General features: G+C 36.5%; 1 protein-coding gene across 1 annotated transcript in view; it reads right to left on the reverse strand.

The window, feature by feature from the left end:
* Positions 1-12,601, reverse strand: part of csmd3b (CUB and Sushi multiple domains 3b) — a 554,192-nt gene that overhangs the window by 469,288 nt on the left and 72,303 nt on the right. The window contains exon 2 of the mRNA XM_036566609.1: positions 7,958-8,180. Within this exon, the coding sequence (XP_036422502.1) occupies positions 7,958-8,180 (223 nt within the window). The remainder of the gene's footprint in view (positions 1-7,957; positions 8,181-12,601) is intronic.

The raw sequence follows: 12,601 nt of genomic DNA on the forward strand, positions 1-12,601 counted from the left end.
CAAAGAACATTCAGCTCCAGTGCATGCAATACATCCTTTTAGTAAGTCAATACGTCCCTGGTGTTCCCCAACACAGGATGACTGTGCAGTCATTAAATTTACACATCTAAATAAATTCACAGATTAATCTACATCATAAAATATAAACCGTCTGTTGGTTGGGGGATACGAGCAAATCGTTATGAACTGTTAGTCACAGCCGTTTATTTGTGTCAGATCTCTAAGGAGGACCAGGGTGGCCATAAAACCTCAATATATTTCTCCTTCCAAACAGGCCATTCATAGCACTCTCAATGCAGAGAAGAGAGGGAGAGAGAAATAGAGAGAGAGAGAGAGAGAGAGAGAAAGAAAGAGAGAGAGAGAAAGCAGGAAGAGCAATCTCTAATTGTGGTGCATAATTTAGTGAGGTAGAATAGCAACATGCAATTTGTCTGCAATGCCAGGGAACATGGCGAGGCGAGGCACAAACGTATTGCCTGCAGAACCTTGCATTATTTACTCCTTGAACTGTTTAATTAAGCTCTATCATTACTCCTCCTCCTTTCTCCTAGTTGCCCTCCCTGAGAGAGGGAGACAGTAAGGAGGAAGACAAGCATAACACTGTTCTTCTAGTGTACTGGGCGGTATTGATAATACCACTATCAATATCAACATTTTCCAAGAAAATCACAGAATTATGGTATTAAAGTTAAACATATGAGCACTGTGTCCTTGTACTCTGTACCAAAAGACTTACATACCTGACATACAGTGCAGTGCAAAATTTTTAAGCCATCTGAAAATGATATGTAAAGCTATTTTTATCCGGTTTGAAAAAACACAAACACACTAACATTAAATAAAAAACAGTGGCGGTTGCTTTAAGACTTCACAGAAAGCATGGCTGTCCCTGAAATTTCACCATGACATGGCACTGAAATTGTTAACAATGTGTTTGTATTGCTCACAAATGATACTACAATTTAGTATTTTAGCAGTTACAAAGTGTGACCTATCTATTCTACGTCACTGTAATCTGTAGTTGTTTGATGGTTTAAACGCGAGCTGCGTCTGATTGACAGCACAGTCTGCATGAATGTATCTGAGCAATGCAGTGGAAGCACAACCTATAGAGCCCTACTAAGCTGGGCTTCAAACTAAAAATAGACTGCCACTGAATACATGCACAGTGATGCAGGAGAGCCATTCAAAAACTAAAATTAGCATCACTGGCTTGATAAAACTTTTTTCCATTGCCATTTGGAAATAACTTTTTTTATTGAGCAAGTTCACTGTTAACAGTAAGGCACTTAGTATCTTTTGTTAGTGAGTAATTTAGCTGTTATAGCTGCCTTTTGAAGCAGCAGAGCAGATCCTGCAGTCAATATATTTTAGAGGATTAGCTAGACAATAGATACACACTCAAAAGTTTGGAATGAATGTTTTCAGTAAAATAAAACCCGTATGTGCTTGCATACAATTATTTCAATATGCTGGTTCTGTGAAGCTTCACAAGCTTAAAATGTCAGATTTTAGATGTGCCCAGAATGATGAATGGAACTGTAGACTGATAAATCTCTTTAACATCAAGAAGAAAGCTATAATAAATGAATATAGAATACAGACAGAATGCCTTGTGTTTCAAACGCAGTGGTAAATCTTGAGGCTGATCATTATTCAGAAATTATTCTAAGGAACTAAGGTACTAAATGTTTTATTATTTCATAACTTCTTATTGTTCACAAAAATACTTAAAATATTGAACTAAACATTTAAAACCTTTTGGCATCTAGTTTATAAAAATGTATAAATTCTTGATATTGTTGATATTATTGAATATAATCGCTTACAAAATAGTTCAAAATAGTCCAAGAACAACATTCCCCATTTTTAACAGAGGGTGGGCATTAGAAGAGGGCGTTCACCTCTTCTATTGGTCACTGGGCACTTTCTATTGGTCAACTGATTTGGAGTGAAAGGTCTTCTGAACACGTAGCCATGCCAACTCCCTGAGTGTTTAGTGTGGCATTGCCAGAGAGGATTGTGCTGACACATTGAACATTACAAGCAATTTTTGTCATATTTATTAATGCAGCACATGCTCATGGTCCTGTGTTGAGCAGTGTGATATATATTTGGGAAATTGAAGTATATTAGATAACCTTAGCTGTTTAACAAAGCTGCATCATCTTTCGAGTTTGCAGATGCTAGCGCTAACTAGCCTAGCACATGACCACAAAAGGGCTAACTAGGCGAGCTTTGCAGCTTTTAAATCAGTGTTTATTAACACTGTTTCTGCCGACCTGCAGCTCCAGATGGTTTCAACTATTCTTTACCTTGAAACACCTGATCCAACTCAACCCCCATGAGCTGATCAGATTTGTTGGGTGAAGAAATTTTTGAATCTGCGATGCTGTGAATTGAGGGATATAACGTAATAGCACTGGTTAAACACAGTAAAGAGTGGAAAATACCACTGATTACTGCCAGCTACGAGTTACTGCTGCCATGAGGTAGTTAACAGACGGTAATGTTTAATCACTACAAGGGAATAAAGTTGACCTGTCATGGTCGGCTGTTGCGTTCTGGGGGTTATGAAGGCTGATATGTCAGTTTTTTGTTTTTACCCACATAGTGCCCGTGTCAGTCACTGAAACAGGCTTTCTATTTCAGAACACCAGTTTACTGAATGTGCTGATCCAAAACATTCACATCAGTGCAGTAAACTAATGTTTAATACGTAAGTGGTTTAGTTAAATTACCAGTATGGAAGCCTACTTAGCCCTAGAGAACACTGCTAGCCTAGATAGCACTAGCATCTGCAAACTCAGCTTCAGTGGTGCAGCTTCACACATTCATAAACAATGATGTTCATCAATGCCCAAAGCAACAGTTATATCCTTTTATACAAGTCAACATAGGACCCATAAACATGTTACATGAATCATTTAAAAGGAATATGACAAACATTTCTCATAGATATGCCAGATATGCCAGTACAATGCTGAACATAAACCATCACTCAGTACAACATGTTTTGCCATGCTGGGGCGGTCCATGCTGAGTGACTAGGTGTCATTAAACCTGTCATTCCAAATCAGATGACCCAAAGAGTGTGCAGGTGAACAACCTCTTTGCCCACTGTTAAAAAGTGCCAAAAGTTAGAAGCAAAAGAAAAATTTTATAAGTAAAAGAGTGATTGTTTGAAACCTTTGGTACAAAATTAATTCCATAGATGTGCTGCTGATGGAATTTAACAAATATATGCAATGGCTGGAGAGCAGCATGAAGTCAGGAACCACCTGCGTTCTTCTACAAACCTAATTCCAAAAACGTTGAGACAGTATATGAAAGGCAAATAAAAAAAGAAAGCAGTGATCTGTAAATTCACTTTGACCTGTGTTTAAACAGAAGCAATAAAAAAAAAAATTAGATATTAAATATTATATCTGATCAACTTAACTGTATCTGTATACATTCATTCTGATATTGATGCCTGCAATATATTTAAAAAAATGAGGAGAGGGACAGACTAGAAAAATTGTTAAATGATCAGAAAACATTTTGAAACAGGTGATGCAATCATGCTTGGGTATAAAAGGAGCAACCAGGAAAAACCTAGTCCTTTTTGAGTAAGGATGGCTTGCCACTTTGCCAAAAAAAAGCATCTGCAAATAGTCTCAGCATAACATTCCTCAACTAGCACTCACAAGAATTTCAGGTATTTCACCCTTTCTGGTGCATAATATCATCAAAAGATGCAGGGAATCCAAAAAAATCTCTGAAAAAATCTACAACTGAATGCACTTGGCCTTCAATCCCTTAGACATCATTCCATTAAAAACCGGCACGTTTATGTGATGGATATCACCACATGAGCTCAGGAACGCTTTGACAAACCACTGTCAATAAACACTGTTCGTCGCTGTATCCACAAATGCCAGTTAAGACTGTAATAGGCATAGTGGAAGTCACATGTCAGAAACGCTGCCGAGTTCTCTTAAAGCTCATCTGAAATGGACTGGCGTACAGTGGAAACGTGTCCTGTGGTCTGATGAGTCCACCTTTCAGACTGTTGATAGAAACACTCGATATTGATATTAACAATTTTTATAAAAAAAAATACTGTTATATTTTACTGTATTTTTGTTTGTGCTTTTTCATTTTAATGTTATATGGTGATTTAACTGGAGAAAATACACAAAATAAGCAATTTAATGGCTGCTTAAGACTTTGTAATGTACTATACCTTGTGTTGATTGCACTATTTGCACTTCAGTAAACTTTTTTTTATTTTTCTTATCTATGAATACTATCAAAACTGATAATCAATATCACTATACGACACCATCACAGGTATACTAGTATAGATGATATTGCCCAGCACTAGTTCTAGTACTTCTTTGTATAATGCATGTCAGTAGTTCTCTAGCTGCATGATGAAATTCTCTAGCCTCCTACTGGTTAGAAGGTTAGACAGCAGTTCCTGGTGACTGCTACATTCTAGAACAACAAATGATCCAGAATTTCACAGATAGTTAAACACACTAAAAGGAGAATAAAACAGATACAGAGAAGCAAAGACAATAAAGTAAGAGAGTCAGTATTCAGGAGACTCCTCCACAAGCACACTGCAGGCAGGCTAACAGCTGGAAGCTGACAGACACAGAATCACTGCACAAGCTGGGCTTTAAATCCCAAGAGGCCCCCTAGAGGCGACCCTAACCCCCCTTTTTCTCCAGGGCATGCATGGAACACACTGACAGATACACAAATACAAAGACAGGTAAATCCAGTAATTTCTAGCAAATGAAGTAAAGCTCCCTTTCCCAATGTTCACCCCTCTCTGCCTCTAGACCAGGTAATGGATGAGTCTGGGAATAGAGCAGGCTTTGTTTTGGTTGGACATTTGCTTTTTTCTGCTTCACAACTCATGCTCAAGAAAGAACACCTGCCTGGGACCTGTAGACTGTAAATACTATTTAGCTAATCATGCAGTTCTTTTATACTTACAGCATGGATGAATAACAGTGACATTAGAATTAAACCGTTTAAATGTATTGCTATTAAAAACATGAATAAATAATAAACTTGCTATTGAGATGCTTTCCAAGACAACGAAAAATGAACATTACATTTTAAAAATAACTTTACTGAGAAAGAAAAATATACCACAATTTTTTCCTGCAGGGATTTTTCAGATGTCTATAAGAAATATGGCATAGATCAATTTTGCTGCTAGTAGCATTTTTTAATAATGTTTGCACATAATCTAGAATTAATTTTTGATAGCCTTATGAGGTCAAGTTGTGGCATTGCTTTCATAAGTGAACACTGCCTGGGTGGATAGCTTGGTGTCCTGGCCACATGTAACAACAACAAAAAAGCACAATAAACAGGAAAGGAAATGCCTGACCCAAAAGAAAATGGCTATAGTTATCATAGGTTACCTGTAAGCATTATGAAGCCTTCAAGTGAATTCCTATACAAAAATGAACCAATGGACAAAACTGTTTACAGACAAAACTAATACAGCTTGAGTAGATCAAAATAGTATTCCAATAAAATTCCCATCAAAATAAAACATTTACTTCTCATTATAAAGTCCAATCTATAAAAATGTCACTAAGTCACTAAAGCAGCATCTCCCAGTTTGCAGGCCAAGGTTTATCTACAAAGGAAGTCAAAAAGTCATCACAGTTTGGGCAGACAGATCTTAACAACTTTAGCAGACATTTAATATAAGCTATTGAAGATAGAGTTGGATTTAATATACAACAAGAATTCTAATATGACAGTTTTTTCAAGTATAAAACTCTTTTTTTGCATGAGACTTTGTTACAGATACAAGTTTTCTTTGTAGGGATAAAAACAAAAATCTATATATCGCTAGTTCTCATTTGTTCTTATTATTCCTATCTTCACACAATTGTGCTGTAATGTAAGTGACTGTATTGCTCTAAAACATCCCCACTGTTTAATCTATGTCTATAACTGGGAAATAAGAATAATCAAGAATTTTGCTTGCAGTTCTGAAACTGCTGAAAAACAACAACCTTTGATACCATTCCTCCTGACCAGCAGAAATTGTGAAACACACGGTGAATGTGCCTCATGTGCTTATGCACAGGTCTTCTACTAAAGCACATAGTCACAGATGTGTAAAACAGATAGCAATACATATACATGGCTCCCATAAAAGACGTGTTCTTTTTCCTTTCTTGACACAGGTCAACAGTCAGAAATGTTTAGGCACAGTTCAGTGATGTATTCTGAGCTTCAGGACCCTGTCTTGACCTCCACAGACTGTGGAATCAGTGACTTGGCTTTCCTCTGCTGGCTGATTGAGTAGCCTTTTGCCTACAGCAACCTACCTGCTGAGGTCGCCTAAACCATTGGCTTACTAACAAGCAGGGAATTATTTTCTGACTAGCATGCAGCTAATGGAAGCAACCCAATGTTCCATGGTGCTACATTTTTCACAGAGCCTGAAAGAACAAGACCGTTTCCCATCCAAACCTAAAGTTTACATGGCTAATTGATGGCTGATAGATGTATAAAAATTACATACAATACAGTGCAGAATTCCCTTTGAGTCACTTTGAGACATGATCACATCTCATATGGAATGATAATTGCTTTTCTTATGGCCACAACCTCAGCTAAATTCAAGATTGTTTCAGAATGGCTTTCAATAACAGTATCCTAATGGCTAACTTAACGACATAGCATGCTTTAGCCATTTTACTGTTTTAACAAGAAGAGAGTTACAGGCTATAAAAGTATGATTGAATACACTCTTTACATTTTTTTTCATGCTTAAATGGTTCTTTGCCTGGTGAAGTGACTCTTCAGATTGATTGAGAATTTGTTGTATATGGTTCTATATAGAATCTATTTGAATATGGCTCTGTATAGCATGAAAAAGGGTTCTTCTATTGTTACAAGCTTGACATCGTAACAATAGCAGAACCCTTTTTGGTGCTATATAGAAACATTTTCAAATAGGTTCTGTATAGAACCATATACAACAAATTCTCAGTCAATCTGAAGAGCCACTTTACCAGGCAAAGAACCAAAATGTACCAAAAGAATCAGAGGAGAAGGCAAAAACTTTAGCATGTCATGTGGAGCATTTCTATTGGTCCATTCCTCGTGAGATTTAAAAAACAAAAATCATGAGAAATAAAAAACAGGAAAAACAGCATTTTTTTTTATGCGCCAAACTACTAAATACCGATATCACGATTATTGAATATGTATTTATTGCATTTATAATACTCTTCTAGTTCCTGCAAAGCTACATCTAAAGGTCTATGCCATTCATTAAAATAGGCCACGCAGAACGGGTGTTTTTATTTTATAGAAGTTTCAAAACTGGGTATTTTGTTGGAAGCCAAACTTTTAATCACACCTGAAGTATAACAGATGAGGCATTCTCTTACATTTACTTAATGTGCATTTCTTTTCCCCAATTATTTCAGTCTAACTTAATTAATACTTGACACACCTCTGCTTATTTTGTTTGTGTTTAATTACATTTGGAGGATTTTTGGCAGTGCTTTAAAGTTGTCAGACTACAGCACATCTTGTTTTCAGACACACCATAAATTACACTGAATTGATTCCCAATTCATTAAATAATCTAAGAGTCCCCAGTACTTTATCCCATAAACTCCAGGTTCCTTGACAGAACTTACACTGGAAGCCCCTTTTCATATTCTTTGTATCCATCACCCAGTTTGCAACAAACGTATCATACAGCAAATTCACCTGCACATAAATCTCAATTTTATTTCTCCCACTGACAGCCTAAATAATTCAAGGATGTTCTCAGTGAAATGAATGAAGGTTGTTCTCAATGACAAACTAAATTGGTAATCATAATGCTTCAATGAAGTTCTAATGACTAACAGCACAATCATTATGAAAGTAAAAAATAAAACACAGTCTGCTGGCATTACTGTACAGTACCCACCTTGTCCTGAAGTTAGCTGGATGAGGATGTCCGTCATAGAGCGATAAAAAATCATATTCCTCCTCCACTGCAAATGACTGAAAGACTATTTGAATGCGGTTGCCCTCCTCCACTACAATAACCCACGTACAGTTCGCCCCGTTGGGATATCCATATGGAAAACCAGGGCTTTCAATGGTCCCATTTCTCCCTTTTAATGTTCCTCCACATGTGTATATGAAACCTGTAACAGAGAAACAAAAAGAAAAAAGAAACAAACATTAGCCATGAAACCATATGAAAGTAGTTTCAAAAACAACAAAGTAACCAAAAGGGCATAATCACACACCACAAACACACAGTTAATGGCCAATGGCTACTGGGTTAATACAGTCTGCTCGAGATTAAAATGGGAATTCCACCGACTTTTCTAAATGTCTGCGTAATTCATTTGTTGTGATGTAAACAAAATCATTCAGAGTGGTTTGATGTGAAACGTTTCATTGTAAAGAAATGTTTCAAATTCAGATTTTTGATGGTAACAGAAACCAGGCATCACAATCTCTACAACACAGGTGTATCCATTTGATTTATTATCCAAAATCTAACTGTACAAAATATACTGTTTTTATATCAATTGTTGACAGAAAACTATTATAATATTCTGCATATACCACTCCACTATGAATGAATAAAAATAAATAAATAATAATAATAATCAAATACTTGAGCCAATGCCATAGAACAATGTCACCATGCAGTGTATTTGTAATCATTTCATGTAATAACTTTCTGTGCGGGAGCTTTTAGAGGCTTTAAACCCTTCAGACATCTGGTTCCCCTCACCACCACTGTAAAGAATTCTGACTCAGTAAGTTTTACTAGAAATGAACACTTCATATTAAACCACCCCTGAATGGCTTTATTTACATCTTAACCATTTATTTATGCAGAAATCAGTGGAATTTCCCTTCAAGCAAGAAGAGTGAGTCATTTTACTCATCTAGCTTTCAATACTGGTTCAAGGTGGTAATAATATTATGGTTATATTCTTGTTTGTTATCATACTTAGAGCGCTCACCTACAACACCAATCCACAAGTGCAGACTAAACTTTTATTCAACTTTTATTCAAACATTTGTATCATTAATTGTATCTATAATTAAACAGGCTGTTTTTATTAATATACCACTAGGACTGGTCAATGAAAATGTCCTCTGTTCCGACTGACTGCTCTGTATACGTCTTATTCAAAAAGGTACATGATGCACATATAATGGACTGTGCAATTTTTGCATTGGCAGAAGCCTTGTGTTGGCTCATTGACTAACCATCTAGCTTGTGAGCTAGCATTAGCTAACACCACTGAGGCTAGCCAATGTAGACTGCAATCAACATGCTTTGGTGTTTGATCAGAAATTTTGCCTGCTAGGATACCTTCATGCAAATATAAATATGCAACATTTATGCTCTCTTTCACATGGATTTGAACTATTTACACAAGCTGGTGACTAGATAAGCATGCAGTGACGCTCTCAGACGATGAACAATCCAGTTCACGTACGGCTTAGTAAAGTGGCAACACGAGATACGAAAACAGTGGAGAAATGATTTGTTTAATGTCATGAAGACGACCTATGCTGCATTACAGACAAACTGAACTGAAATACTATCTATTAACTTTACCTAGACTACATCAGCCTATGTATGGAATCAAGGAAAATAACCTGGCTAAATAAATGAAATCTGGTTGCCCAGACTGCTGTTGCAGTCTCAGTCTTCATGGTTGTCATGAAAAATCAAAAACATCATGCCTTTCCTCTATAAGTAAGACCCATCACCGAGCTGTAAAATGTCTTGTTATATGCCTCAGTCTTTACCGATAATATTTGGCTGAAGTTGTAATGATACAGAAAAAAAGACCAGTCCATCATAAGTAGACGAAGAATATTTGCATCATTGATTACTTTGCAAGTCTACTGACTCAGCATAAAAGCTCTGTTTCCCGCTTTAGCAGAATTAGCATTGCCATATCTGCTTATAAAGACACACTTGTGTCTGACTGCATGGACTTTTAATTCTATTAAGACCAATATTTTTTTAAGTAATAAAGGGGAGAGAGTATTGATTGACTAGTCAGGATCTTGCTTCCCTTGACTGCCACATTTGGTCTTTTTTGCTTTGCAAATGTTATTATAAGAATACTTGGTAATTCTTTTTAGAAATCCTAAATGCCTATTGAATGCATTTATGACATGTTATATGCTTTGCAATGAATGGTATAAACCATTATAATAAAGTACTCCCGAACATTCATAACATATAATAAAGAAGAAATATAAGATTTTACAAAGTTGAGCTACGTAACATGTATGTTCATGAATAAATCTCTGCATTTCACAACTCAGTTTCCAACCTGAGGATACAAATTGGCTGGCTAACTAACCTTAACAGGAATTGTGTTTTATTATTGTCTTCTTACTTTAAGTATGATAGCTCTATATCACAAAGCTGTTGCTTACATGTTCTACTGTGAATGCCTGTTAGCAAGCCAAATTAGCTGAAGTTAGCTGAATGAAGGCAAGCTAATGGGCAATAATGCTGTCATTTGATGACATCTGTGCTTGTTAGGGCATATCTAATGTGCCAGTGAGTCTAGATCTAACAAAACCATATTCTTACCAACAGTGGCTATGTGTACTACATTTTGGAGGCTTTGATACAAAATCTCTGACTGCAAGCGACGGTGCATTAGTAAGGTCCTGCTAGTGTGGGTTGCCTCTCTTTCGGTGATGCACACAAAAGAGTAATTTCCTTAATCCTAATAGTGCTCAAGCAAATTATTAGTACAGTAACATTACTAGTACTTAGGTAGGAATTGTCAGTAGTCTTTCCAACCCTGCACTGGTTGACAATTTTTAAAACAATGTGTGTACAAAAGTGAACTTCCTGTTCTTTTAACAGTTAGGCCCAAACTGATCCTGTAACAGGAAAGGACCCATAAGAAGACAGTTAGGCTAATGACTTCTTTCCTGTCATTTCATGTTATCCCTTTTATATCTTAACATTGTTTTATCATGAACTCACCATTTTTTAAACCATTAGTCTAATGAAAGTAGCCATTTAGCACTGCCATAACAGCTATGATTTACAATAATATTCATAAATCACTAATAATAGACTTTTTTCTTAATTTTTCATGTTTGATGTATTTATGTTTTAAGTGTTCTTTCCACTTCAAATTCAACACTGCTGAAATGAAAATTTATAAACGTTTCAATATTAATTTTTATTCACTAAAACAAGGCTCCACACAGTGTCTGCTGATGACTAGAACAAGTATCAAAATAGAGCAGGTTTAAATTTGGATGGAGAGCACGGATGGCAGCTTCTCTGACCTTTACCTGGCAAGTTCTCTAATATAGCTCACTACTTCAAAACTATCTTTGGATTGCCTTAAGAAAATGATCCTTAAAATCAAACAGGCATTTTTACTGACCCAACTTTTATGTGCTAAATACAAATTTCATATCAAATTGGCACCTCACATAGCAATACAAGTACTTTTTATATGCTTTGAGATTTTCAGATCTAATGGGTGACTCACAAAGAACAATCAAGAGTGGCAAAGCTTGGTACTTTTCTCTGTAATTTTGCTGCGCTTTAAAGAACAAAAGAAAGTTTCATTTTGTATAGGCCTACTTCAACTACCGTTGGATAAATTGAGTACTAAGACGTACATTCTTTGTGAATCACCAGTTAGATCTGACACTTCACTGCTGTCACTGAGTTATGTAAAATGGAATTATATTTAGGATCAAACATTTTATCAATGCAGTTATAATATATGACATAAACAACAGTTATAGGAAGTGTTACCAAATACTTTTGTTTCAATAGTTAGAGAAGACAATCTGTGGCCTCATTTACAACTGGCATTAACATTTGTCTCAGTGATAGAATAACTGGGCAGCGCTGAGTACAGCTGTCACTTGAATCCAATGTATCTTCATGATCTGATCACTTAAACTACCTTCAGAGGTTGTCAGGGACACATACAAGTACAGAACATTTGTAGTGCAAAGGCTTTGGCGCCCCAGTGCATCCTCGTCAACAACGAAGGACTGCCCTAATCAACTGCATCATTACAGTGGAGATGAAAGCAGCCACTTTTCTTTTTTTTCATCTCCTTGCCCGTTTGCTTATAAGTTGCATTAGCAATCCATGCATTCTAAACATTTAAAACAGCCTGCACATGTCCAGGAACAAGGATTCCTGGGACATCTGTGACGCAGCGAGAGACTGATGTAATAAATGTGCATGGTACCCTGCCTCCAGTAATAAGGGTGGTGGAGATGGATTCAAGACATGGAAATGTCAAGTGTAAATAGCTACATGTCTCACTGTCCACTTATAATCAGTTCACTCGAGACAGATGTTAATAACAAGTGTAAACGGGGCCTGTGTGCGTCTGTGGCTAAAAACACACTGCTTGAATTACATAGTTTATAGTGTTGTATTAAAATTTGCCTTCCAGACAAACAGTTTTCATGAAGTGTCTCACCAAAAACAGCACTGATGAGTAGCCAGATGGCCAGTGCAGTCTTACATAATTTGAATATGCCTGCCTGTTCTGTTAGCCATCGCGAAACAGTCATTTCTAAA

This window comes from Colossoma macropomum, unplaced genomic scaffold (assembly GCF_904425465.1).
Source record: "Colossoma macropomum unplaced genomic scaffold, Colossoma_macropomum, whole genome shotgun sequence".
In the NCBI taxonomy this organism is placed as follows: domain Eukaryota; kingdom Metazoa; phylum Chordata; class Actinopteri; order Characiformes; family Serrasalmidae; genus Colossoma; species Colossoma macropomum.